The following is a 27,257-nucleotide window of genomic DNA, read 5'->3' on the forward strand; positions in this document are numbered from 1 at the left end:
TTCCAACTACCCTCCTTCACCCCCCTGCTCACACACACTTCCTGCCCCTGAACTTTTGCCAGCTTCCCAAAATAGGCAAAAAGGGAAAAAAAGAAAATCAGGAAAGGCAAGACAAGACAAGAAAAAAAAAAGGAAAATCATTGTTCCCACTCGCCCAAGCACAGAGTATGGTCTTGTCTGGCTGAAAAGAAAGGATTCTCCGCTCTCTTCTTCTCCATCATGGGCGTCGACACCCGCAGACCGATCTTGCCTGCCCCCACTGAATCTATTGTCGATACCAACGGCAGCATCACAGGCACTGATCTGGCAACTGACATATCTCGCCGCACAGACAAGACCTCATACTCCATTCCAGACGACGGGAGCCCCGTCACCATCCCCACTCGTCGGAAACATCGCTCCCGCGGGGACGACTCCAAACTGTCCCGCTCGTCGCAGCACTCCCAGACCTCCCTGCTCATCGAGTATTTCGAGGGCGGGAAGGGTTCTGGCTCCCTCACTTCCCGCCCCAGTGTCCGTGTCCGTGTCACCCCTTCCTCCGCGCGGAAGCTCAAGGACCAGAAGGACCACATTCAGATCACCGAGTCGAGTGGCAATCGGAAACCCGTCTATTCCCGCCGCATCTCCCTGAGCTCGCCCCACAAGCACAAGTCGCTGGAGGAGTCGGCTGTGGATGACAGTTCTTCCAATTCAGCCACCGATGAGAACCAGCCTCCCGGCCATTCTCCCTTAGAAATCGAGCTCATGAATCGCGACCAAGGCAGTGAGCTCTCCACCCTGTCGCGCGACAGGTACTTCCACCCAACCTCCGACATCTCGTCGATGCCGGCGGATAGCATGCTGGAAGCCCCCTCATCTGGTCCTCGACGAAAACGCAGTCAGAGCTTGGAACGTGAATCCAAGGAGTACCTCAAAACCCCCCGGCGACAACGTAGTCGCAGTCTCAGCACCGAACGCATTGCTCATCGAGTCGCAGAGAAGCTCAGCAACGACCCTCGTGACGTCTCTAGGCAACGCCGGCGTGCCGAAAGAAGTAGCTTCGAAGACGGCAGTGATCTCCAAGATATGGATTCGAAGTCTCCTCGTCGTCGGGCTCTTCCCGACGATATGATGAGTCCAGAATCCAGCCTCCTCAGCGCCTCGGCTGTGTCCTCGCATCGCCGATCCGGTGATCAGTACTCGTTCAAATCCGGCACCTCGAAGTCATCGATCAACAACCCAAAGCTTCTTGAAACTGTTGAAGACGCGATCCGAAGACTCATACTGCCTGAGCTGAAGGAACTTAAGAAGGACCAGAAAGTCATCACCAACACGTCCAAATTCGAACGCGACATGAACACCTCACATTCATCAGCCAGCACGCCCTCGTGGGACGAGCTGGGCAGACGACTTTCCAAACACGCAAGTGCACCTGACGTCCGAAAGCCCAAGGTCGTCCTGAATAAGGATAGTCGCGATGAAGGCATCGTCCTTTCTGGCGACTCCGTACCATCCCAAAAAGAACGGAGATCCAGCAAGGACAGCGAACGAAGCCATGGCAGAAGCGAAAGAAGCCAGGATCTCGGTTACATCAGATGGGCTAACCGCCCCGAGTTGACGGAGCAAGAAAAGCTCCGTCGACAAAAGAGCAAAGGACTGCGTGATGCAGAAAAGGCTGCACTCGTGGGGACAGCCCTAACCGCTGCAGCCCTCCAGCATCACGACTCACGGTCCAGCCTCGGAAAAAGCGAGGGAAGAAGAAGGAGCAGTGGGGCCCGAAGCCGCACCGGCAGTATTAACGAGACCGAACTAGTCTTCCAGAAACACAATGTCGCCCCCATGCCACTGCGCAGTGCGATTGAATCCGACCTCACCAGAGCTTCCCTTCTCTCCGAGCAGACCGCCGAACCAGCAGCACCGTACGGAGACACCAAATTCCAGGAAGGCTTCCGCGGCTCCCCTTTCCAGTCTCTCTCGCCAGCACCCCTGTCACCTGCACCTCGCACGCCAAATCGGACGCCTCTGGACGTGCGGCATGAGCTGAAGCTCAAGCACAGCAACTTGTCCAGCCACGACTTGTCGATGCATAGCCCCTCGAGTCGGTCGCCCGTCGGGGATGCCGCTGCCGCTAATTTGCTCGACTCCCACTCCGAGAATCATGACCTCGACTACAGTGATCTGGCGAGCCGTCGGCGCACTCTCAGTCCGATACAGAGCGTGGCCAGCAATGAGAGCCAAAATCCGGTCAAGCGGGACTTGACCCATTATGATAGGTACGATTACTCCGAAGATGAACGAGAATTGGAGCCGCGTCTCTCGATTGACTCTCTTTCGTCTGCGCCCAGTACGGATTTTGCAAGATCTACCCGTCCAGAAGGCCTCAGCATCACGAGCCAGACGGAGTCCCTACGCCGTCGACAGGAACCTGGCCCGGAGCTCGGCTACGAGGAGACCCCCCGACCGTCCCCCAGAGAGGAAAGACACTGGGAGGAATATTCCGACGATGACGAAGACCAGCATTCGCTAGCAGAAACTGAGACGCAGAGCACCGTCGGTAAACGCATGACCGGGTACACCGATGACAGCGAGCTTGATCACCACGACCAGGAAGATCAGGGCCGACCGGTAGCTGAAGGCCTTGCTGCCAATCCCCGATTCGTACATCCGATGGCTGTTGAATCAGCGGTGGCCTCTGTCCTCGAACCCACGATCCTGGACACCAAGTCCAGCCAGTCTGGAGCGAACCGCTCCATGGCTGGTATCCCGGAGCAAGAGGAGGAGGATTGGGAGCCGGAGCCTCTGGAGCAGCATGAGCAGCATGAGCCGGCAGAGCACGAATCTCACCGAGGAAGCCCTCTAAAGCAGCGCGAGGAGGTTTCCAGCCCCGACGCGACCTCGTTCCCTAGACGGATGGGTGCTACGTCGCCGCCCCAGAGCGTCACACAGTCGCTGGACGAACATTACCAGAACGAGCCGGCTCCTTTGTTCGCTGGCGACCTCGACAGCAGCCCAATGCCGCATGAAGACGACCGGAGTCCGGATTCAGAATCGGAAATCAATACCAATCCTTCCATCATTCAAGGTCCTGCGGCCCACGAAAACAGCTGGTCGTTCAACCGCACCCCTTCCAAAGACGCCCCGTCGCCCCTCTTTGACAAGTCTGGAGCTGGTGCAAGTGCTGGCTTGGGCTTGGGGTCAGTTGAGCCCTCCCACTATGGCCAGGACTACTACCCGGAGGATGACTACGGTGCGAACGACTACTATGATCAGCAGTACCACGGAGGCCAGATGCTCGGCACCCCGCTTGGTGCCAAAGACGAAGGGTATGTCTCGGCCGCGAACCCTCGCTCCCCGAGTGTTGAAACCCCTGAGCCACTGAGCAAGGGTATTGCTGGAATCGACACAAATGGAATGGGCTTGTTTGACAGTCCCCTTGGTGGGGAAGACCACTTTATGCCTGGTCACCAGCGGCAATTGAGTGGCTACTCTCAAGGAGTTGGCTCGCCTCTGTATGACAGTGCAACTGGGAAAGGAATTGATCGAATTCAGTCCAAGGACATTGTTGCACTCATGGACCATGTTAGTAAACATGTCATCTTGCTTGAAAGTATCACTGCTGACTTATTTGAACAGCTCACGGTTCGCGATGCCCAACGGAATGCCAGGGATACGGAGATTCTCGTGACTCTTGTTCGAAGCGCCGCGGAAATGCGCAACTCATTCGAGGAGATGAAGAAGTTCATTGCTCTACAGGATGGAATGCTCATGGAAGCTAGTGACCGACAGCACGAGCGGACCTATCGAGCTCTGGGTGGGCCACGCCCTCAGCCGGCTAGCACGCGTAGTGCTCGCCAGGTGCCTATTGACGACGGGGATGACATGCGTTCGAAGCGGAAGAATATCTTCAAGCGAGCACTCAAAGGCCTGAGCCTCAAGAACTCCAACGATCTTACCCGAATCGAGGATATGTTGGAACAGCTCCTTGATGAAGTCGAAGCTCTACGCTACGGTCAGGATGACCGGTACATGCGGGGAGGCAACCGAGCGGCCAGTGTGGATCCGGAGGGCTATGAGCCGGAGGGCCATGCTGGGACTTCGTCGCCCGGAAACCAGTCGGAGTACCTTTCCAACTCTTCCCAGCCTGTTCTGGAACCACTCGTGGGTAATGGACTGCGGAGGGGCATGGAAAACCGCGTCAGTACGGTGCCGGAATTGGATGAAGACATAGATGAGCAGGAGTTCCCGAGCCCAACCATGCCTTCGCAGGAGCCGGCCAACAACCGCCAGGGCCGGGCTGGCTCCGCTCCTGTGTCAACACCTCCTCGTGAACCTATGGCTTCGGGTGCCCTCAGTAACGAGGCGACGCCGAAGACGACGGAAAAGGCCAAGAAGCACAAATCGAGCAGCTCTTCATTCTTCCCCAAGATCTCCCGTTGGTCCAAAACCACGGCGTCTTCGATGGGAGACAACATCCGCAACAGCATTCAACCTGGCCGCAGCAAGGAGAGAGCGTCCTTCGATACCTCGCGCTCTGGATCCGAGGCTGCACCAGGACCATACAAGCCGGACTACTATGATCCCCAGGGCGATGACCGACTGCGCTCGACGTACACTCTGGAGGACCCGCAGCAGGAGAATCGGCCGCCGTCCCCTCTGGTTCCGTCTCAAGCATCGGGACAAGCGTCGGAGGCGCCGAAGTACCGGGCTCACCGGGGCAGTCTCGATCTTCACCATCCCCAGCCTCGCCAGGGCCCGTCGGGGCGATACCAAAACCAGCTGGAAACACAAGCGCAGGTCTACGGCGTGCCAGCGGGCGCACCTTCGGACCAGTGGGGGTCCAACCCCAGCTTGTCTGGCGTGAACGCCAACCCGCGCCACAGCGGCGCCAGTCGTCTTTCGCCCATCTCGGATGCGGGCTACTCGGAAGCGAGCTCGCGGCACACGGGGCCTCCTCGTCCGCCTAAGATCAAGGATGAGGGGCCACTGATCCCGGAGCGGCCGCCCAAAGTCAAGGAAGACGATGAGCGATCGTACATGGAACGAGTTGCTTCGCGGGTTAGTGATCATACCCGGAAGGGACGTTTTATTCGCATGATGCTGACCATATCTCTGTAGAGTTCGATCATGCGCTCTCCCCGTAGTACACCGCCTCCCCGGAAACCCACGGGGCCTCGTCCCCTAACGTCGGGCAGCCAGTTCAGCCCTGCACGGCGGCAGCGAAGCCAGTATCGCGCCAGTCCGGAGCAGGTGGATGCCGACCATGACTATTGACGCGACAGACGTTTGATACCCAATATTATTTTTTTTTCTCCTCTCGTCATCTTTTCTTCGACTTGAATCTGTTATACGATTTGTTATGTTCACGACTTATGACCCGCGCAGCGATAGCAAGCGTGCATGAAATGGATGGTTGTATGGGCGGAAAGGGGGGATGTGTCGACTAGTATTGCTACTTTTGTACCGACTTTTGCATTTTTGTGCTATATGATTCCCTTCTTGCAGCATATTTTTCTCGATTAGTGCATAACGGATGGGCTGTATGCCATGCGATGGATGGAATACAAAAGTTTCCGCCTTTTTTCTAAGATTCAGATAGTGTTGACATCATTGTGCCTAAGTCGAGCCCTGGTTTGCAGCTTATCAGTTCAGCTGCAGACCAGCAGCAGCTCAGCTGAGGTTCAGCTCGGCGATCCATGGCTCCAGGACATGCGGGGTCAATGCGGAGAACAGCTGATGTTCTTCCATACATTTAAGCACTGAATATCTCCCATTTGATGGGTGTTTCGATTTTGTATCTCTACATTGTCAAATAACTGCAACCAGATACAGATACAATATTATTATCGTCATGAATAGTGATACTACTACTGTTGACCCCCTCGACCTCCCCATCTGCACCACCTGCGGTACCCAGTTCTCAACTCCCACGCCGCCAAGTCCATGTCCCATTTGCGATGATCCCCGTCAATATCTCCCTCCAACTGGGTATATCCCTATTCTCCCATTTCTTGACTATACTACACCCCCACTCTATCCCTATACACATCCATACTCACCACCACCCACAAAACACCACACAACATACTAACCCTACCATACAAAAAAACAACAGACAAGACTACACAACCCTCCGCGCCCTTCGCGCCCCCACCCACGAACCACCCCTAAAGAACATCCTCGCCCCTCTAAACCCCAACTCCACCACCAACACCAGCAATAAAATCTACACCCTCCACACCACCCCCAAACACTGCATCGGCCAACGCGCCTTCCTCCTCCTCACTCCCCGTGGCAACATCCTCTGGGACTGCATCCCCTACCTCGACACCGACACCATCTCCAGCATCAACGCCCTAGGCGGTATCTCCGCAATCATCATCTCCCATCCGCACTACTACGCCACGCACTTAGTCTGGGCGGAGGCGTTTAACTGTCCGGTGTATTTGTCCGGGGAGGATAGGGAGTGGGTTATGCGGGTTGACACATCCAGTAATACTAATATTGCCGATGGCAGTAAGGATAAAGGTAATGGTGGCAGTGTTAATGCAAGGCAAATCTTCTGGGACGGTCAAGAGGTAGAAGTCCTCCCCGGCAGCGGGGTGATAGGAGTCAAAACAGGTGGTCATTTCCCCGGCAGTTCGGTGCTGTGGTGGAAGGATGAAAAGGTGTTGTTTTTGGCGGATACTATTGGGACGATTCCTAGTGGGGTTGGGGATTATGGCGACAGAGGGAGGAGGGAGGGCACGGCGTCGTATACGTTTATGTGGAGTTATCCGAATATGGTACGTCTTCTTTATCAGTTCTGTCATTTTGGGATAGGGTTGCTAATGGGCTGCTGGTGGTGGTGTAGATACCCCTGCCGCCGGATGATGTGCATGGTATTTGGAAGGCTCTTAAACATACGGAGTTTGATCGGGCGTATGGGGCGTTCATGGGAATGGATACGGTTGGGGATTGCAAGAAACGGGTGTTGGATAGTGCGAAGATCTTTGTTCGGGCTATGGGGTATTTGGATCATGCGATTCATGAGGAGGAATGTGCATGATTGATTGATTGGATTACATATTTGCATTACACAGTACATACTGCATGGTCTTTTTTGGCGCTCCTGCATCTGCATCTGCATCTGCACCTGCACCTGCATCTTCTGCTCCAGATAGCTTCATCGATGAATAATGTACATCTTGCATTGCCATCCCTCCCCCAAAGCTGCTTGCTACACATCGGTAAACGGCCTCACCGAGGTCCGCACCGCCGTGGCCTCGCTGGCCCCATTGTTGGCACACTGCGCCGTGGCTAACGAGCTCGGCTCCAATCCATCACTGATGGGAAACGGTCCCGGGTAGCTGTCTGCCGTGCGCGTCTGCTGCAGCTGTGCCATATCCAACGTGACCGGTTCAGGCTGCGACTCATCCGCTAACACACTATCCATCGACCATGGCCGACTCAGAATACTAAACCGCAACCTATCCGACATGAACCCTGAGAACCGCACCCCGGGAAGCATACCCTGCTGCGGACTCGAACAGTTGGAATTCGGATCACTAATCGACAGACTCCTCCGGACAATCGACGAGTAAACCGAGTCACTAGGAAGCGGCTGGTGGCCCAGGAAGTGCACGCTCGCGCGCGTGCTCGTATGGTCGTCAAACCCCCGGTCTCTATCGGCAATAGCGAGCTCCAAGCTCCGGGTAGGCGCGCTGTGAGACAGTTGAACGACCCGCGACGGCACCGGCATGAGGGGAATGACCAGACTGGAGGAGGGAACACTGTCGGCCGTGGTGGGTCTATCGTCTGCGCAGGAGAAGCCTGTGTTGGAGGGCAGACTGGTATTCACCGAGGTGCTGCTCTCGGGGATGATTTCAAGTAGGATCTGAATGATGTGCTGCTCTTTGCGACTGATGGCTTGACCGACGTAGCTGTAGGGATATCGGGGCGAGGTGCGTCGTACCCCCGTGAGGCGTGCCAGCAGGTTCAGGAGCTTGATGGTGAGGAGAGTGCCGAGGAGGGCGAGCACGGTGCGGATATTGATGGCATTGAGGATAGGATCGCGAAAAGCTGGATGGTGTTTCTTGGCTGACATGGTGGTCGGCAGGAAGATTTATACTGGATGCAGGGTGAAAAAAAGGATGAGGACTGCAGGGGAGAAGCAGAGATAGATCATTGTGAGGTGTCAGACTCGGAGATATGAGTGTGGAAGTTGATAATAGACGGAGCAGAGGAAGGTGCAACAGTTAAACCTTGGACTTTCCTTGTGGAGATTAGTATTTTGATGTGGAGGTGCAGATATACTTTGATACAGGTAAGTATTGCAGTATGGAATGGAGTCTATAGTAGCATGAAGTATAGAACCGAAACTAATAATTAAAGGAAACCCAACTTAAGTAACTCCGCATGCCAGTCTCCACTCCTTCTTATCAGCCCATCAAACCACTTCCTTCTTCAACGTCACTTCTCCACTCTACATTCCTCTGCTTCTTTTCTTCCTCCCTCCTTGCCTTGATATCCTGTCAATGTCCATCTCTAATCCAGCCCTACGCATCTCCCGCTCCCTCATGGCATCCCTAAACAATTATACTCTCCGTCAACGGCGATTCGCCCCTCTCCTCCCCTCTTCTGCTTCTTCTTCCTCCTCCGCACCCCCACTCCGCGGAATCGTCTTTGACGTCGATGGCACATTATGGTATACCTATACCTATAACCCTCTTAGCTACCAATTCCACCGCTAACCAAATATAATATAAATATATAGCCTCCCCCAAAATCACATGTTCTCTGAAATGCGGTACTTCCCCCACCTCCACCCCCACCCTACACTACAATCCATCCTAACAAACAAATAATCTAGACAAGCCCTCAACATCGCCCCCAAAGTCGACATCCTACACCACATCAGCCGGCTCCCAACCCCCGAATCGCGTCTCGAAGCCACAAACAAAATCAAAGCCATTGAGCGCACCGCCATGGAATCCCAGCAGCCTCAACCGGGCTTGGTCGAATTGATGGATTTCTTAGAAGAGAGGGGGGTGAAGAGGGCTTTGTGTACGAGGAATTTTGAGTATACCTCCCTCCCTAGAGATTGTTTGTGATATGCAATAAAAGGACCATATGATACTAATAAGGATGTGGTGTAGAGCACCCGTCCTCAACCTCCTCAACAACCATCTCCCCGCACACGTCTTCCTCCCCATTGTGACACGGGAAACACCGGGGTTGTTGCCCAAGCCGGATCCAGCAGGGATATTGCATATTGCCAGGGAGTGGGGAGTGCAGGATGAGGGGGGGATGGCGGGGGGGTTGATCATGGTATGATTTCTTTCTTTTCTTATTATTACTCTGTTTCATTTCTGATTTGTGTGTTTGAATGTGGTCGGTGTAGGTCGGAGATTCTCTCGACGACATGACAGCCGGACATACCGCCGGCGCAGCGACCGTGCTCCTGCTCAACGACCATAACGGACATTTGAAGGACCATGCGCATACAGATCTCTGTATCGAGAGACTAGATGAGTTGATTCGCATTCTAGATGAAGGGTTCGTGGGAAATCGCGGGGGTGAGAAGACCCCTACGTCTACGGATAATGCCGTGGAGAATGGCGTATAGACTATTACTGTCCTGTCATCCTGTACACATCTCGTTGGATATCTACAGTATCATCTCATCTGTACATATAATGAGCACTAAGCTATGGGCTATGATCTAACACACACACACACACACACACACACACACACACACACAACTTTTGAAACATGCAACATCAATCGTTCCACCCTCGGGGTATATATACACACACAGGAAACGCCAGCGTCAACGAACCTGTTCATAACGATAAAAACCCACTCCATCACAACCGATACTTATCCCACGCTTTCTTCGCCGCACTCGGTAACGGTCGATACGCATCCCCACCACCACCGCCTCTCTTCCCACCACGACCTCCTCCACGACTGGGATTCCCACCTCTCGACGGCGGCCGACTACCACCACCGCCACCGGACGACTTCCCCCGTCCACCACCGCCCTGCCAACTATCCTTCCCACCTCTCCCGCGCATAGAACGAGGATTCGGCGACATCGAGCGCTGTCTCGACGGGCCGAAATCAGATCTATCGCGATACCCATTACCACCCGAAATGTTCTTATTCCCTCTACCGATTCCGCTTCCAATGCGGATATTGCCGCGGCCACCGCGATGGACAGGCGCACGTCGATGAGCCATCATGTCGTCGCTGTCGGAGGAAGGCGGGCGGTGGTCGGCGCGGCCGCGGATCTTGAGACCTCCTCGGTTATTACCATTATTACTGCTGTTATTGTTGTTGTTGTTTCGCCGGTGGTTGACGACGGAGTTGATGTTGGTGATCATGTTAGGGTCGATGCCGCGGACGGTCCAGGAGGAGGAGAGCAGGGTTCGGGTGGATGGGAGGGAGGGACAGTCGCCGATGAGGTGGCGGTTGCTGGTGCAGTGGGCGCAGGAGAGGGAGACGAGGACGGGTTCGGAGTCCGGGCGGGTAGTAGTAAGCTTCCACATCAAGTCACAGTCTTCTTCGATGTGTGTGGTCGAGCCGCATAGTTCGCAGGGGAATTCGCTGGAGGAGCCTTTCAGGGCCGATGGGCAGTTGTCTTCGTCGTGGCCGCGCGCGCGACACCTTTGGCATCGGCGCCAGGTCGGGCAGAAGCTGCTTTGGTGCTGGTTCCAGGCGCCGCAGTGTATGCACTATATGGTTGGTTGGTTAGTTGGTGGTGGGAATGATGGGGGGAGGGGTGAGCGTTACCTCTCGGGACGGGCAGACTTCTGCGAGGTGGCCCTCGAGTAGACACTCTGTGCAGGCGATGGGGAGTTGGAGGTCGATGGCGTTGACGTCGCGGTCGTAGAAGCGGTATTTCGCTTGAATGTCCATGTCTTCGCGATCGAGGTCGGCGAGGGTAGAGGGGGCTGTTGGGTACTTTTTCGAGAAGCGGAGGAGCGCGTCCTCCTTGGATTGGTTTGTGGAGGTCTGTCCGTTGGTAGATTTTCCGTTGGATACTGGTAATGCCTCGGGGTCGTAGTCGTCGTCGCCGTCTGGGGTGATTAAGCCATCCTGGTCCTGACCGAGACTTTGGCCGTTCCGCGACCCGATATTGAGTAGGATGGAATCGTCTGCTTCCGATCCCAAAGACTCTGAATCATCTGAGTCGCCGGAGAGCTGCATCTGACTGGACTCGTCTGAAGCTTCCTCCTCATTCACTTCACCCTCTTCAATACCATCGACTTGGGCGGGCTTTGATGCTTCCGGTTCGTTCTCGCCTTGGGACGAGACGGATTCACTGCGACTGCGCCAGAATTTGTCATTGACAGAGTCGAACTGTGACGTAGGTTTGCTCTCCTCTGGCTTCGCGCGACTGCGAAGCGATGTCCGAATCGCACTCTTGCTGCCTTTATTCCAGCTCGCCGGCGGCGCGGGCGCGGACTCGGTCTGCGCATCATCATCATCATCATCATCATCACTACCGTCGGACGACCCGTCGTCACTGTCGGAACCGGAAGACGAGGTAGCGTCTACATCGACACCAAGTCCCGCTGCACTAAAAGTAGCGCCTTGGGGGACAAAGTCGCGAACATTGCGAACGTCGGCGGAGCGACTGCGGCGACGCCTTTTCCGCGGGTTCGGGTTGGGATCGTGGGAGCTCTGACGCGAGGAGTGGCGGGAGCCGGTTGTCTGAGCGCGGGGGCCGACGGCGGCGGTTCTGGAATCGTTGTCGTCGGATGGAGAATCGGGCATCCTGGGAAGAAGACGGGAATGGAAGGGGAAGGAGCAGGAAGTTGAGGCGTTTGCTTGCTGCTGCAAGATTCGTTTCGGATTTACCTTCAGATTTCGCGGAGAGAATTTTACGGCGGGTGGTAGGAGCCACTTGTGCCATGTGGAGGTATTGTATCGTCACGAACGAAGTATTAGCATCACAACATCATGGTTATTGCTTCTGACGTTCATTGTTTTAGACCGATGGCTATCTGGTACAAGTTGATGGTGGGGAGGAGTGAGAGGCAAACTACGTAATGAGCTGCAGTTTCTGGAATTGGCACATATTGTGGCATTTTTTTGAGATATTTCGATCTTGGAGACGGGCCGGCCTATTCCTAGGAATCCTACGAATTGCTGATTGTTGTTGATCTTCGTCATGACGCGAGTAAAGGATGGCTGTGCTGGATATATCCAATTCATATGGGTCCTCTCAACGAGAGATGGCCTATCAGAAATCCTAGAGATGCGTTGGTAACTCAGATATGATCACCGAGAGGATCTTAGGGGATCAGCTATTGCATAATTTAAGGGAAACCCTGGATTAAAGCGACAAATGCCATGTGATTAGTGCAAAACGATCCGATGTTCGCGACCTTCTCAGTTTCCAAGAGATCCATTTGCTTTTTTGCTCCGGGATTAACGGAGTCGGAATATTTTATGAGTGATTGTCAGGGCGTGGACAATGCAATGAGAAGGTTTATCATCTTACTGGAGGATAGCAGAACGGAATATGCAGCCATTGAGACTAAGATGGTTACTACACGCTTCCGAAGCTGTTCAGCAGTAGATAGACTATATGGGCACTGCAGCTAATTTGTGTGGACACTAGACGAACCTAAGTAAAAGCTCTTAGCCAGTACCTACTTACCGCAGTATTTTCTTAGTAGATGCTAACAACGAGAGGATCGTAGATTGCATTTATCTACTTCAGTCTCATCCTGAGTCAGACACTCCCAGTAAGATTTCATATGTTCGTGATAAACAATAAAGGGAATATGGAATAGGAGAAAACCCTTCATAGATAGCATAGATAGCAATATATTCATTAAGGTCTCGAATCAACCCAGACAGGAATGGCATTTGGTTGGTGCAGCGATGGTGTGGTCTAGACTCTATCTAGAACGATGGGATGCAGCAAGCGTCCCGGCTATTCTTAGCCACGCCGACAATTAGTTTGAAGTTGAGGATCTGCTCGGCTGCCCCTCGGGATGTCGGACTGCTGGCTTCTTTTATTTATTTTGTTTTTTTTGGGGGGGGCTAATTTTTCTTTCTTCTCTTCCATTGCCTTTCGTTTGAGATTTTTCTATTCCCTTTCTCATCCTGCAAGACATCCACTCGCTTTTTCTTTCGTGATATTATATTATCTTAGGGTCCAACTTCATTCTTTGGCCCGGCGGTAATTTACCCCCTGTTCCGGTAATACGGAGACCTGCTCCCGTGACCAACACCGCCGCCGATCGTCTTCAAGATCGCCTCCCAGTCGAAGTCACTCCAGTCTCTCGGTATTCCAGCCAGCTTGCTCTCTCGTTCTCTCGCCCGCGGCGTCCTTTTTGACCACTCTGCCATTCTCTCACGACCATTTCCTCTTCATTCCTGTCACTTGATTCCTCCTCTTTCTTCGCTCGATCTCCGATCAATACCGCCAAAGTGTCTTCCCTAATCGTTCCCCGTGCCATCTCCTTCCCCCCGGACGTCGACGCTGCGTCGCGCCGGTTGACCCCGGACACCACCATGGCCCAGGGCAAAGCTGGACGGAGGAGACGGTCGAGTAGCATCATCTACCAAGAGCCTCCCGAGTCCATTGAGCACACCAGCGACCAGGCTGCCCTGCCCAATTTGAATGCGAACTGGGTCAACGCCAAGGGTGAGTAGTGGCCACCTCCATCTCCACCATTTCCCCCCCATCATCACCACCCCGTCGCTGCAGAAGGAGGGGTTCGAGTTCCGGCGGGGACTTGTCACCAGCATATGTCCCCATGGCTTCCATGACACCCCCAGTGGCTGACCACTTTGTACTACCTTTTAGGAGCCTGGACCATTCACTTCGTTCTCATCATCGCCCTCAAGATCTTGTTCGACATCATTCCCGGCGTCTCGCAGGAGACCTCATGGACGCTCACCAACATCAGCTACATGTTCGGTTCTTTCCTCATGTTCCACTGGGTGCGGGGCATCCCTTTTGAATTCAACGCCGGCGCGTACGACAACCTCAACATGTGGGAGCAGATCGACAATGGAGACCAGTATACCCCCACGAAGAAGTTCCTCCTCTGCGTACCCATTTGTCTCTTCCTCCTCAGCACACATTATACCCACTACGACTTGACGTATTTCACCATCAATTTCCTTGCAACCCTGGGAGTTGTCATCCCGAAATTGCCGTTTGTATGTTGCTGTCCTTGCTCAATGTGATTGGTGAGTCACTTGCTAACTGATGTGATTAGTCGCACCGTCTGCGAATAGGTCTCTTCTCTGATATACCCGAAGAGTAGCCGCTCTCTTCTCTTCCTCTTTCCTTTCCGTTTCCTTTTTGGCTTTATCTACTTGCTTTTATTCCCTTACACTTAACCTGTGTGTTATTGCTTCTCCCTACTAAACTACTACTTCCCGTTCTTGATAATATTCTCCGCTTGGCGTCGCTGTCTCTTTTCCTTGCCTCTCTGTTCTTTTAACGTTTTGCTTTATCCCAAATCTCTCTATCGTGCTCGATTTCGTGGGTCTCGTATCTCGGCATGCAATAGGCAGACAGACCCGTCAGGCTTGTTTCGGAGAACGAAAAGAATGGAGGAGGCAAGGAAAAGGGGAAAATGTGGTTCGGTTTATAGAAAGGTGCTGGCGTGAATGGGGTATGCGGAATAGATGAAGATAAGGCGAGGCCGGTCTGATTGTTCTGGACTCTCTTCTCATCACTACACTCTATATAAGAAGATATTCCTTATGCTGTGTTGCTACCTGTAGACCTGGTGTGGCTGTCCGTAGGCAGCAGTCCGTCATTGATGGCATGATCATAGCGGAGTAATTCATAGCCTCTTATTAGACTCGAATCCGGCTGGCAATATGCAACTACCTACGCGATCACAGCCATGGGAACAGCCGAGATAACCTACTATAATACTCATAGTCATATCGTACTCCTTTTTTGACCCGCAGATCCACAAGCCCATCAAACAACAGTGAAGTTATTTGTCAGACTTCTGTCCCTTGGCCTGCTGTTATCTCCCCTGAAAGAGATCAGCAATCCTCAATCAAAGTAAGAGTCCCACGGTGAATACTAGGGTCCCAGCAACTCATCGAGCAATAGCCATGTCCAATAGCAAGAGTTATCCACATTGTTTACTAGTCCATCGAGGCCTCCCTTCCCTTCTGACGATCTACTGTAATATGATTGAAGAAATCATTTTACTGTGTAATGTTTCCTTTGGAGGGTTAACGCGACGCGCCAAACAACTGGACAGTACATAATCTGTACACTACACGGTTACACTGCCATGATGCAGCTGATCAAAACCCGACAGGAACTGTTACGTGAAGTGCCAAACAGTGATCCCAGCAATAATCGGAAGATCAGAGTGAACGAATGCATTTTGTGCCCAATTTGGAGAGAGACTAGATTAGCAGGCTACATAGGTCTTGGGGGCAGTCTGCTGGGTCTGTAACTCCAATGAAGATGATAGAGATGTGATCTATGATTGATGAATATCCCAACAGTCACACTGTCGTGAGTAGGGTAAGATGGTCTAGATGTATGTGCCAAGGCGCCTAAAGCTGCACAGTTGATTCACAGCAGAGCGGGGAAAGCGGTCTCCTAAAAATTTACCTGAGCCCCCCAGGTGGAGACTTTGTTCTTACTATAATCAACCCACTCCCTCTCATCTCCAGAGGACGATAACAATCACTTGTGCTGCCCTTTGTGGCTTTCCTCTCCCATACTGCAGGTTGTAAGTGGACTGAAACAATTGTTTGTTTCTTTCTTTCACAGTCCCACGTTCTATCAACAATTAGTCAGCAGTACCGCAAGTTCTTGTCGGCCCTGAAAGGGATAGATACTACTACGACTATTTACAATTAACAAACCACTACCTTCTCTTGCTCGCGCCATGGAGCATGATGTGAATACATTGTTGGAAAGAATCCGCCAGGCAGAGCAGCGAGTCGAACCAAGCACCCTTCTTGGCCTTCTCGAAGGATGTCATGAGCTTTCTCTTGCTATACGTGTTGAGGCAGATGCCACTTTAACAACCCAGGGTGACCCAACGAACGCTGTCAGTAGAATCCGGCCTAAACGCTTAGTACCTTGGGAAGGGTTTCCTGCCTCTCAGGAGACCATCTGGGAAGCATTCGATAATGAAGGCCCCGGTTTTTCCACGCATCGCGCTTTCGCGTCCAAGGATCAATTGGATTTCATTCGGCAAGACATTCTACCAGTAAGGTCCGAACTTCAACTTGAATACTTCCAACGCGACACTGTGGATAGATTCGTACGTTCAATTCTAGAAGAGATACACAACAACGACAGACTTCGTCGGCGCATCAAACTCCATGGACATATTAGTTTCGAGGACCATAACAATGCCGATAACATGACCTCTCCACTTGAAATGTCAATACAACAGCTTCGAATAGCAGAATCGGTACAACGCGTACCTTCTACCCGAGGCAGATCACGAAGTGCACAGCGACCGATCCACCGGAGACGACGCAACCCTCGTGCTGACCAGTTCTGCGTCTATGTAATATCAGACGATCAACGAGTGCCCGTGTACGCTGTCGAACACAAAGCCCCACATAAGCTATCGCTGGCTGAAACACTCGCCGGTCTCCACGAGATGGACTTGGAGAAAGATGCCATTAACACGGATGGAGATAGCTTCAAATACCATGCTACTCGGCTCGTAGCAGCAGTAATCACCCAGCTTTTCTCATACATGGTAGACGTGGGAGTCCAACACGGCTATATCTGCACCGGGGAGACCTTCATCTGCCTTCGCATCACCGAAGATCTATCGGTTGTGCAATACTATTTGCTCGTCCCCAACCGTGATGTCACCGACGAGGATGAGCTTCGTCTACACCGAACAGCAGTTGCTCAGGTTCTGGCCTTCACGCTCAACGCCGTGCAAGCTGATCCTCCATCTCAGGCGTGGTACGATGCAGCCGATCATTTGGACACGTGGGAAGTCGAATATCTGGATATCTTGAAACGGATACCGGAATTGGTCCGCAAAGAGCCGCCGTCTTCCGAATCTAAGCCCCCGTCGTGGAAACCCGTGGATCGGTCTCCGTATATGCTACGACGGCGTTGTCAGCCTGACTCTCAGCCGTCACCGAAAAGCCAAGGAACTGACGATGAGGATGAGCATGGAGACGAAGCAGGAGCTCCTTTAAGCCCGCCTTCCCCTTCTCCGCCGCCTAATAATGCCTCTAGAAGGGCTCGAGGCGACCGAGGGCGGGGACGAGGACGAGGACGAGGACGAGGACGAGGATCCCAGGAAGCTAGCGGGTGCACGCCGAAAAGAGCCGAAAAGTCAAAGAACGCGATTCAAGACCTGTATTGCACGATGAACTGCCTGCGTGGTTTGGCTAAGAGAGGCCCTCTGGATCCTCAATGTCCGAACGTCAAAAAACACGGACATCTAGTCCACAAGATTAACGCTCGTGATTTGACGCGCCTCCTGTCTGATCAATTATCGCGCGATCGGGAATTTGGTTTCGAGCAGCTACACATCGTCGGTAGGACTGGTTTTCTCTTGAAAGCCACCTTATTATCCCATGGATACACTGTGGTTCTCAAGGCCACTAGCGCCGAACAGCTTCCAAGCCTCGGGCAAGAAATCAAAGCCTACCATCATCTCCGCTCTCTTCAAGGCACGCATGTTCCGGTATGCGTGGGGGATTTCGCTCCGCGCGTTCGGTACTGGTACCACGGCCAGTTGATGGCGCATATGCTTGTTTTGAGCTGGGCAGGTATTAGAGCGAACAAGGTTATGACTGAGCAGACTGCTCCTTCTTTCCGAGAGCAGCGCAATGAGGTCTTGGAAAAGATTAGTGCGTGTGGTGTCATTCATAGCGATCCAGAATGGCGCAATATACTTTGGAACGAAGAGACTGGCGGCCTCGTGATCATTGATTTTGAGTCGCCTCCAAAGAGACCTTGCAGCAGGCGGGAAATAGTTCAGGCAAGACAAACACCAACATCTCGATTACCATTAGGTGAATTGCCGGGCAATCTAGTGGCCCAGGAGTCCACTTTTCCCAGAAAGACAGATTAAACCGGGCAGTAAGGGTTGGCCAGACCACCTACTGCAAGACACGGCGTTGAGTATATCGTCGGCTGGCTTCTATCGTTGGCATAGGAGTAGAGGGGGCAGTTCAACTACCTCATAATGATACGATGCATGCTGGCCATACATACCGCTATCCTGCCATGCGCGGAACCTGGATAACCCTTCCCATCTTATAATGATTCTATGCCCATCTTGTGGGATTTACGAGTTACGAAGATGACGATGGAAACAAGATTCCTTACACTTCTAATACATTACATACTTTTAAATCCTATCTAATTCATCGGGTATCTGATGCAAACCAGAGCATCTTCTCCAAACCCCCTTATCCAAACAAAACAAAAACAAAAAGTAAAACAACTAATCCTCATGCTCTCTCACCTCCTCCCTCCTAGTCTGCACCTGACCCCCACCCTTCTTAATATCCGACAATCCATAGAAAGCAATCATACCCATGCCCAAGAAAGCACTCACACACGAGAAGACCAGAGCCACAATACCCCTAGCCGTGAAGCCACCAGGCAACCACGCAACCTGCTTATTCTGGCCCGTAAGATCGGTATAATCCTCGGTATTACCGGCGGCATTACCCGCCGTAGCAATACCCGCCGCCTCACAAACTCCATAATGCTGCTGAGGGATAGTAACGCTAGACTGAATAGCCAACGGGGCCTCAATAAACACCATAGCCAGACCCTGCGCCAAATGCCAGTCAATGTGGCAATGGAAGAACCACACACCGGGGTTATCGGCCTTGAAGCGCACAACGAAGTACCCCTGGGGCGGAAGCACAAAGGTATCTCTCCGGGGCGGGTACTCCGGGAAAGCAGTGTGGTTCGAGGCATTGTAGGTGATGGGATCACCGTCGGCGTAGTCATAGAAATGAGGACCATACGGCGGGTACCGATCGATCATCTGGAAGGCATGACCGTGAAGATGGAACGGGTGGGTACCGGTATCGCCGTTGTTGAGGATGATCTCGACGATTTGGTCCTTCTCCAGCACGACGGAGTGCGTGTAGTCGCCGTAGACAGTGGCGTCTGTGGCCTGGTCACCCGCGGACATGACGGTGTACAAGGCGGGGACTTTGGGAGCGGTGTAGGAGATGTCGTTGAGGAAGGCGTAGTCGGCGCCGTCGTCGAGGACTTGCATGGTGACAGTGAGATCGAGGGAGATGTCAGGGTTCTCGAGAAGGGCCATTCTGTCATGGGGGACCAGGCCCATGTCGTCGTAGGGGTTGAGATCTGAGCAGTCGGAAACGGTCATGACGGCTTGCTCGAACGCGGCGCTGGAGTTGTACTCGAGCCAGTTGGTCTGGTTGAGTTGCAGGTCTGAGGGGATGGTGTCGAGCAGTTGGGAGTCGGCGACCATGACGATGGGGTAGTTCTTCTCCGTGGAGTTCTTCATCGTCACCAGGACGGTGTAGCGCTGCGCGGCGGAAATGTAGAGGATGTCTGCTTCGGCCTCGTCGGTGTAGATGCCGTCGACTTCGACGATGCGCATGGTGTGGTCTTCTATGTAGAAGTACTGGGCGACGAAGGCGCCGATGTTGATGAGACGGAAGAGGTAGGTTTTTCCTGCTTCAACGGGGATTTTGGTGTTGAGGGTGTCGTTGAAGAGGAAGGAGTCCGGGATGGGCTCGGCGCCGGTGGGGTTGTCGACGGTGATGAAGGTCGGGGCGATGGTCTCGGTCAGTTCGTGGTACCAGTCTGTCATGGTGATGGTGAGGTCCTCGTCGTACTTGTCGGCGAAGTAGGAGGAGTTGTCGTGCACGATGAGGGCCTGGCGGTAGCCGTCTGGGTAGCAGTAGTCGGTGTGGCAGTGGTACCAGTACGTGCCGTTCTGGTTGACGGTGAAGTTGTACGTGATGGAGCTGCCCGGCGGCACAGGACATTGGGTCAACATGGATGGGCCGTCCATTTCCGTGGTGTTGGTTTGGTACATGCCGTGGAAATGGATTGAAGCGCTCTTGTCGCCGAGTCCATTGTGCATGTTCACTACGAGGCGGTCGCCCTTGTCGACCTCGATGATGGGCAGGGGCCATTGATTGTTGATGCCGACGACTTGGCGATCGGCCAGGCCGTCTGGGTTGGCGGTCACCCAAGTGACGTTCCAGTCATAGGTCACGGTTTTGGCCTGGCATTGGGCGATGAAGAAGAAGATGGTGGCGGCGAGCCAGGGGAGAAGACGGCTGGGGAAGGCCATCTTGTCTGTCTGTCTGTCTGTCCTGTCCGGGATGAAACGGCGGACGATGAAGGACGAGAGAGAGGGAGGGGATTTGCTCGGACAAGGGAAAGAAAGAGAGAAATAGGGAAGGGGGGGAGGTTCTACGTTGGGGGTTCTATATACCCTGGGCTGGAGGCCCTTTGGGGGTTTCAGTTGGCAGGGTGGAGTACGAGAGAGAAAAGAAAAAAAGGTAAGATGAATTAAATGACTAGTATGACTACTAGATACTATGGATCAATCATCCCACTTATCAATCAGTCGGGCCGCCGGATGAAGGTAAAATGAGGAGGAGCCCTCCACGAATGCGAGGCTTGAGACGAATCAGATAGCCCATCTGATATTGACTAGTACTACCGAATACTGGGCTGTACGTGAGGAACGGTTTTCCACCATCGCCCGAACTGGTAGATTTCTCGGAGTCCCACCCAGCATGCAGTCCCACAATAGCTTGATCCCCAGTTCAGGTAGAGAACGCCGACTTGGCATGGCTTGGCTATAATATCTCCGACAATGAAATGGCTTAAAGATGGCAGTCGAACAGATTTTTTCTTTTCCTCATCATTTGCAAGCGAGCACATGGTGTCTTGTCCCCCCAATCTTATCAAACTGTCGGGGCGTTGGCTTATCTGATGCTGGACCCGGTCGCGCCAAGAGCGGGTATTACGCTAGTATTCTTGCGGTAATGTGTTGTATGATTTAATTACGATTGCCCTACTTTCATTTACTACGCAGTATTATCCTGTCTTCCTCTGCATTTTGCGGAACTGGCGCCTGTTATTTTTCTTGGTTCGTTAAGGAACCAGAAAGCCGCCAGATGCGATTACAAATTATAATCTACTTACATTACCCGCATGACGCGGTTCAATGAGAAAACCCCCCGCTCCGTTGTCTATGCTAGCAGTCTAGTTCTAGCACATCGGTCTATCGCTACGCAGCCCTAACCTCCGCTTCCCTCACAGACATGGGCCCTCCGGCACCAGTCTCCTTCGCCTTGCCACTCTCTGCAAAAATTTCCGAATGCTCCACCGGCTCGACGTTCTCTTCTTCCACTGGCCGACGAAGAATGGTTGCTATCACCCGGGCCTTGAACGCCTGGTAGCGCGCAATCATCGGGTCAATAACTGGGATTGCACCACGCCGCTCCCGATACAGCATCGCAGCATAGGCGAGCATCACGCAGAGCCAGAATAGATTATAGCCAATCACGGATCCGTATGTGGCAGAGTTGGTCCATCCCAGCAGGGCGTTGAAAATGCCCCATCCGCCGCCACCTCCCAACTCGGAGTTGCAGCAGTTGACGTGCCAGATGCTCTGTCGGATGTCATAAGACCCAGGGCCTGATCCCGTTTCGGAGGCATCCCCGCCAATGATACTGTTCCATGCGTGGTTTTGGAAGTACCATACACCGCGGGAGAATAAGCCCGCGGCTACCAAGTAAAGGAAGCAGGTCGAGACAATTAAGAAAAATTGCATGGTCGATTCGCTGCCTCCTCTATGACATGCCATGTCTGCATTAGCTTGTGTCATCTAGCGAGTAACGGTGCTTGGTTTACTTACCGATAAATCAGATATCCGACCAAGCATCCTGCAATGAGACCGACCACTACCGCCAAAGGGAAAGAGGTAGCCGGCAATCCCAATCCAACACCACCAACATACACCACTGCCTCCAGTCCTTCACGAAGTACGGTGATGAATGGCAAGATAAACATGACGTATTTCTCGAGCCACATCTTCACACGGCCCTTACGCGAGATGTTGGTGTTGCGGTGGTGCTGAAGAGCCTTGGTGAGCTTAACCCGCCATTTCTCCTGCAGTTTTGACACTCGCAATAGGGCTGCTCCCATGACCGCAATGATGAGAGATGCTAAGATTCCTAGAACACCCTCCCAGATATCTTCGGTGCTAGAGAACGTGTCCGTGCCTAGGCTGTAAAAGGCGCCAATCATGCCTGCGCCGACACAGAGGCAGATGAATAGTCCGAGTGCGCATCCTAGCCAGACCTGGTGTGGACGAGACAATCATCAGCAATTGAATTCAGCGATTATGACATGTTGAAGCCGTGAGTACACTTACCTGTCTCACCAGTCGCTTATACGTATCGCCCCCGTCATCCCCGAGAGTCTGCTTCAAGAAAGCCAACAGCACAGACACAACCACGCTTGTTTCCAAGCATTCTCGGAAGCAGATGAAGAACACTGACTGGAATCAGTAACCCATCATCTCACGGATATCCCTGTTATGTTGTGATGAACCTACCAGTGACAGCAAATACCGGATTATTGCCCATATTGACGACGAAGAAAAGAAAATTGGCCCTATGAACGCAACACAAACACACGCGACAATTATTTAATCAGATCATCTCTCGAAATACGAGATCCGCTGTTTGATAAGTATTCGCTCGCTTGGCGGGTTTCTTCCGCTTTTTTTTCTTCGAGCCACATCCGTCTATCTTACCCCTCGCCGTAAAACGGATTTTTTTACAGGTTTCATCTTACCATACCGTGTAGGACACATGCATCAGGTATGATATGATTGCTATTGGGGTGATGCGAGGTGGGAAGGGAGGATTTTCACCCTCACCGTGGTCGATCTTATTTATCACCCCACGTCCAACGAGCCGATCGGATTGGGTATCCGTCCGCTTATCATGACCAGATAGAGACATAGATCCATTCATCAACCACCCCAAACACACGTGCTGGTTGAGAGAAATGCGCCTATGGCGGAAAGACTGGTTAGTTATTGGGTCTGTGGGATATGCGGGTCAATTATCAATCCCGCCGGGAATGCCAGGGTCTTTTGCGGTGGTGAATTGAGTCACAAGTGAGACATCCGATGACTAGACTACGCCCCTCCAATCAGACCTACGGAGCATCGTTCAGACCAGCTAAATTAGTGGTATGGACCACGAGCATACTACGAAGCCAATCTCTATCTGGATACTGTCAGTGAATGGCTGCCATCTGGCTCCAGTGACTTCGTATTGTGCACCCTGGGATGGTGAATCCCGTTCGACTGCCGAGATCACCAATGGGAATGCGAATCGTCTACCGGACGGCTCGCGCGCAGCTCCCTGCCTTTCTGGCTTGTATCACCCACATCATACGAGGTACGCGGGGCATCAACTGGAAGGTTCATCCAAACTTCACCGACATTGCGCACAGGTTTCAAGGGGGCGCGGGGGATTCATCCCTGCCATATGTTGTCCCCACTACTGCTATAGAAGCATTCATTTTGGGGGTACATACACTCGGCAAACGAAAAAAAAGAGGACGATACGAATGATGCTGGGAACGTTGAATCCTCAAACGATTGGCTCAGGTCAAGCTTTTCGTGGCACGGGGTGTGGGTACTTCGGCCAAACTTTGTTCGGGCCCGAGCGAAAGGAGTATAGCTTCATGTTCCTGGACAGTTGGGCTGGTTGAGAAGGTGGCTGTGGATGATCCGTGGGACTGCCCACGGTCTATTCAAGAAGATTCTGTCTGACTTGCCGTTCAGATAGTGGTGTCTGGTCATATTTCCCGTCCATGTGACCTAACGGACGGTGGCTCTCCAGGGTGGTGCTGGGCAAGATAGCCAGCATGCTTGCTAGTCCACGAATTGTGCTAGGACGACTAATCTGCTGCAGAACCCAACTCCCTGTCGTGTGCTATGGTGGAACAGAAGTAGGATTAGGAATCTTCCTGGATAGTATGATTCTCTGTCGAATGGGTATCTTGGGAATTCATCGCACTTGTGCTCCTACGATATTCCGTCCGAGCGTCGGATCCATGGGAGTAGCCAGCCACTAATTACACCACAGGTCACTAACTTTTGTGCATATGACTTTAAGAGGTACCACTTAGATCTATGATATGCTCGTTGCTTATCTCTCTTTTTTTCGTGATTAGGTGTCATGGCTTTTCACTATCCTTCGGTGTAGTGGTGTAGCCCTTCTATATATAATCGGGAAGGTATTCAGACACACCAACCACTCGTACCACTAATACATGGAGTAATCATATAGTAAGTACTACTACCTAATATTCATTAGTTGCTGTATAGACTACTACCACCCCGATGAGGCTGCACATTAACTTGTATATTAATATGGTGATGGCGGTTCATGCGGAATACTACGTATCTCAGTCTCTTTGCCCACAGAGATTCGGTGGCTTGAATGTAGCAATGGAAGAGAGACACTGATGAATGTAGCACAGTATCAGAATTGAAAGCAGAAAAAGGGCTATTATATGGTGGCCGCCGTAGACAAAGAACATGGTTTCGAATGAAATAGAGCGATAGATAAAGTGTATCGCACAAAAAGAAAAAAGAAAGCAGATCAGGCTCAAACGCCAATTTTTGGCGCTGCTGGGAATCGAACCCAGGTCGAAACGGCGCTGCGGAAAACCACAACGTTTCATGATGACCACTACACTACAGCACCCTGATTTGCTGAGAATTGATTCATTATTATGCATCATATCCTATAAGTTGGCAATCATCAACTCTCCGCAGCTCAGGAAGTTTCCGGCTAACGCTCAGGATACTTGGTTTATCCCGTCCATTTCAACCAATCCTTCATTTCTCTGTTGCAAACAGTAGGGAACAAACCGAATTGGTCTCGCAGTGTGGACTGCCTGATTGTGGCCCGCATTGTCAGGCACCGCATCTGATTGGCTGGCACACGTGCTGCCCCGGCTGGGTTATCGATAAGCATCGCGTCGCTTTCTTTATCGCTCCGCCATTTCCATTTCCATTCATCTCCATCTCTCCCTCATCTTCTCCACATCCTCTTCGTTTCTCTACCTCTCCCTTCACTCCCATCTTCTATGGCGGCTTCAGAACCTCTAGAGGCGGATTTGCCTGTTCATCGACCCGCCAAACCCATTCCATTCGAGCTAGCTCAACATGCAGCCATCTTCTTTGAAGAGAGACTCTGTCCGTTTCCTCCGCATCGCTGTTTCTTCTTTGTCCACATCTGACCTCCCGGTTTAGATACACAAGCTATCAATTTTCTACTGAATATCCTCACATCCGGTACCGTTGCCTCAGCGCCAGTATATACTCCACCCGTCCAGCAACTCGCCCTAGCCGCAACTCTCCTCATACACCCCTCCACCACCACGCGCGCAAAAACAACCGAGGAGGAAGAAGCACCCCTGGCCGCATTACGTCTGCTTCGACTGACCAATACTCTCGTCGGACCCATCTCATCGAAGCTAAACGTTGCATTCTCTTTCAACCTACCCGATTTTCCCCGCCATACAAGACGACGTCCCGTGGCAGAGAACATTCCCCCACCCTCGGACCTATCTTCCGATGATACGAAACCCTTGAACTTAGATCTAGGCCAGTCTCTTTCCCTGTGGTCCAATGCAGAAGACTTTTGGCATGTCGTTGGCTGGGCGTTCAACTGTTCTGTTCGCCATCGTCCCCGCTGGACGTGGTGGCAGGTCTGGCTTGAATACATGTGTGATGTTCTAGAGAGTGATTGGAACGAACAATTTCGACAGTATAAGGAGGCTCACACCGGAAACACTATTAGTGAACAGGGACCACCGCCTTCCCCGAAGAAGTCCCGAAGGAAGAAAACGCATCATGACGATGATCCAGCCCTCCAGATTCTCAGAGAAAGCCTCATATTCCGTTACATCCACGGAGCTAGCACCACGTACGGTCCATACCGGCGCATCGTCCGCTCCATCTTTGCAGACGGTGGCTCGACCTCTCGCAACGAGTTTCGCGAAGTCTTCGAAAATGAACTCAAATACGCAAAAGCTCACACCTCCACCAGCAGAAAGCGCAGCGCGCAGGTCAACATCGATGAGAACGAGTTCGGCGACTACCTCACGGACGATGATCCGATCGAGGATGGAGACTACGACGATGAAAACAAGGATATCAATGAGACGGATGCCAATTCCGACGAGGAAGTATATGCGGCTGTTTCAACCACCAGCAGGTCCAAACGCTCTCGTGAGAAATCCACCCCTCGGCGCGCACCCCAGCCCAAGCGCAGAGGCAAATCACTCGCCATAGGTCCCAACGGCATCAATACACCCCCCGGCCCATACGGCGGCTCTGCCCCAAGCACTGGCGCTCGTGTGCCCATCGAAGAGCTTCCCACAAGACACATCCCCTACATGCACGGCGACGTCGGATTCTACGGAGGCATGCGCTCGCTCGGTCTCCGACAACGACTCCTACAACTCCTATCCACCGTCTCCCAATACCTCCCCGACGACTTCATCCCCCTCGAAGACCTCTACCACCTCTACGCCGAAAACATCCGCCACCTGCCCCTCCCTGTCTTCCAAGCCTTCATCAGCCCCTCCACCCTCCCCTACCTCTCTGGCCATGCCAAAACCACCCTCTGCGAGTTCCTCCTCTTTCGCATGCGCGAGACCGCCGCCCCCGACACCGACGACGAATATCTCAACCAAGCCAAGCTGGAACGATGTTTCCTGCCTTACGCGGCCAGCACAAAATTCATAGCCGATAACACCAAAATCTCCCTCATCCTGGAGTCACTGATCATTCTTCTCGCCGATAACGGCATGCTAAGCGTCACAAAAAGTCTGCGAGAAGCTGTTCATAAGGGCGTTAATCGTCGTTTCGACCGGTCCGAGTACCAATCGCGGAAATATGTCCAGGAAGCTTACAGGTGGGCGGATGATATCGAGCGTGCGTGGTTGGAGGAGAGTGCGGAGCGGTTACAATTTCTCGTGCTTTGTATTCTGCCGTTCGAGGGTGATGCCACTACCACATGATGCTTGAGGTATTAAATTGTTTCTTCTTTTTCTTTCTTCTATTTGCATGCGTGTGTGATTGGAGTGAGCGAATCAATAGCAAGCGCGTCATGTTGCTTTCCTTGTTTGTTTAAGTATACCTTCTGTTTCGCTCGTCGACTCTCATACTCTCTTGAGACAGGCTTTCGGCCATATTTCCTTAATGTATAGATAGTACAAATACCCATTTTAGTTGGAACTGATATGA

At 52.5% G+C, this 27,257-nt stretch overlaps 10 protein-coding genes and 1 non-coding gene across 11 annotated transcripts; 6 read left to right on the forward strand and 5 right to left on the reverse strand.

Moving 5' to 3' along the window:
- The first annotated feature begins 54 nt into the window (after positions 1-54).
- BO87DRAFT_146460 (uncharacterized protein) lies at positions 55-5,309 on the forward strand. The gene is made up of 2 exons (XM_025618147.1): positions 55-3,558; positions 3,613-5,309. The coding sequence occupies exons 1-2, from the start codon at positions 220-222 to the stop codon at positions 5,092-5,094; spliced, it is 4,821 nt and encodes a 1,606-aa protein (XP_025476329.1). The 5' UTR covers positions 55-219; the 3' UTR covers positions 5,095-5,309.
- A 474-nt stretch (positions 5,310-5,783) lies between these two features.
- BO87DRAFT_366206 (putative metallo-beta-lactamase domain protein) lies at positions 5,784-7,150 on the forward strand. The gene is made up of 3 exons (XM_025621829.1): positions 5,784-5,964; positions 6,092-6,761; positions 6,830-7,150. The coding sequence occupies exons 1-3, from the start codon at positions 5,828-5,830 to the stop codon at positions 7,022-7,024; spliced, it is 1,002 nt and encodes a 333-aa protein (XP_025476330.1). The 5' UTR covers positions 5,784-5,827; the 3' UTR covers positions 7,025-7,150.
- A 45-nt stretch (positions 7,151-7,195) lies between these two features.
- On the reverse strand, positions 7,196-8,286 carry BO87DRAFT_366208 (uncharacterized protein; the record flags this gene model as incomplete). Its single annotated transcript, XM_025621830.1, has 1 exon — positions 7,196-8,286. The coding sequence occupies exon 1, from the start codon at positions 8,060-8,062 to the stop codon at positions 7,196-7,198; it is 867 nt and encodes a 288-aa protein (XP_025476331.1). The 5' UTR covers positions 8,063-8,286.
- A 139-nt stretch (positions 8,287-8,425) lies between these two features.
- On the forward strand, positions 8,426-9,583 carry BO87DRAFT_366210 (putative haloacid dehalogenase-like hydrolase; the record flags this gene model as incomplete). Its single annotated transcript, XM_025621831.1, has 5 exons — positions 8,426-8,662; positions 8,732-8,764; positions 8,828-9,037; positions 9,114-9,285; positions 9,359-9,583. Exons 1-5 carry the CDS (start codon positions 8,493-8,495, stop codon positions 9,581-9,583), a joined length of 810 nt encoding a protein of 269 aa, XP_025476332.1. The 5' UTR covers positions 8,426-8,492.
- A 22-nt stretch (positions 9,584-9,605) lies between these two features.
- BO87DRAFT_461965 (zinc knuckle domain protein) lies at positions 9,606-11,815 on the reverse strand. The gene is made up of 2 exons (XM_025629135.1): positions 10,756-11,815; positions 9,606-10,697 (listed from the first exon to the last, which is right to left on the reverse strand). The coding sequence occupies exons 1-2, from the start codon at positions 11,740-11,742 to the stop codon at positions 9,828-9,830; spliced, it is 1,857 nt and encodes a 618-aa protein (XP_025476333.1). The 5' UTR covers positions 11,743-11,815; the 3' UTR covers positions 9,606-9,827.
- Positions 11,816-13,052: 1,237 nt separating this feature from the next.
- Positions 13,053-14,703, forward strand: BO87DRAFT_379521 (ORMDL family protein). Its single transcript, XM_025624061.1, has 3 exons — positions 13,053-13,627; positions 13,790-14,148; positions 14,208-14,703. Exons 1-3 carry the CDS (start codon positions 13,495-13,497, stop codon positions 14,253-14,255), a joined length of 540 nt encoding a protein of 179 aa, XP_025476334.1. The 5' UTR covers positions 13,053-13,494; the 3' UTR covers positions 14,256-14,703.
- Positions 14,704-15,629: 926 nt separating this feature from the next.
- On the forward strand, positions 15,630-18,334 carry BO87DRAFT_366217 (uncharacterized protein). The gene has a single exon (XM_025621832.1). It carries the CDS (start codon positions 15,861-15,863, stop codon positions 18,030-18,032), a length of 2,172 nt encoding a protein of 723 aa, XP_025476335.1. The 5' UTR covers positions 15,630-15,860; the 3' UTR covers positions 18,033-18,334.
- A 73-nt stretch (positions 18,335-18,407) lies between these two features.
- Positions 18,408-20,320, reverse strand: fetC (putative ferrooxidoreductase Fet3; the record flags this gene model as incomplete). Its single annotated transcript, XM_025621833.1, has 1 exon — positions 18,408-20,320. Exon 1 carries the CDS (start codon positions 20,250-20,252, stop codon positions 18,408-18,410), a length of 1,845 nt encoding a protein of 614 aa, XP_025476336.1. The 5' UTR covers positions 20,253-20,320.
- A 793-nt stretch (positions 20,321-21,113) lies between these two features.
- On the reverse strand, positions 21,114-22,970 carry BO87DRAFT_341927 (FTR1 family protein). The gene is made up of 4 exons (XM_025620721.1): positions 22,533-22,970; positions 22,350-22,471; positions 21,831-22,276; positions 21,114-21,765 (listed from the first exon to the last, which is right to left on the reverse strand). The coding sequence occupies exons 1-4, from the start codon at positions 22,561-22,563 to the stop codon at positions 21,201-21,203; spliced, it is 1,164 nt and encodes a 387-aa protein (XP_025476337.1). The 5' UTR covers positions 22,564-22,970; the 3' UTR covers positions 21,114-21,200.
- A 1,651-nt stretch (positions 22,971-24,621) lies between these two features.
- Positions 24,622-24,705, reverse strand: BO87DRAFT_t213. Its single transcript has one exon. It is a non-coding gene; the product is annotated as a tRNA-His (tRNA).
- Positions 24,706-25,032: 327 nt separating this feature from the next.
- BO87DRAFT_409467 (uncharacterized protein) lies at positions 25,033-27,199 on the forward strand. The gene is made up of 2 exons (XM_025626249.1): positions 25,033-25,199; positions 25,257-27,199. Exons 1-2 carry the CDS (start codon positions 25,091-25,093, stop codon positions 27,029-27,031), a joined length of 1,884 nt encoding a protein of 627 aa, XP_025476338.1. The 5' UTR covers positions 25,033-25,090; the 3' UTR covers positions 27,032-27,199.
- Positions 27,200-27,257: the final 58 nt, after the last annotated feature.

This window comes from Aspergillus neoniger (genome assembly GCF_003184625.1).
Source record: "Aspergillus neoniger CBS 115656 unplaced genomic scaffold BO87scaffold_33, whole genome shotgun sequence".
Taxonomy (NCBI): domain Eukaryota; kingdom Fungi; phylum Ascomycota; class Eurotiomycetes; order Eurotiales; family Aspergillaceae; genus Aspergillus; species Aspergillus neoniger.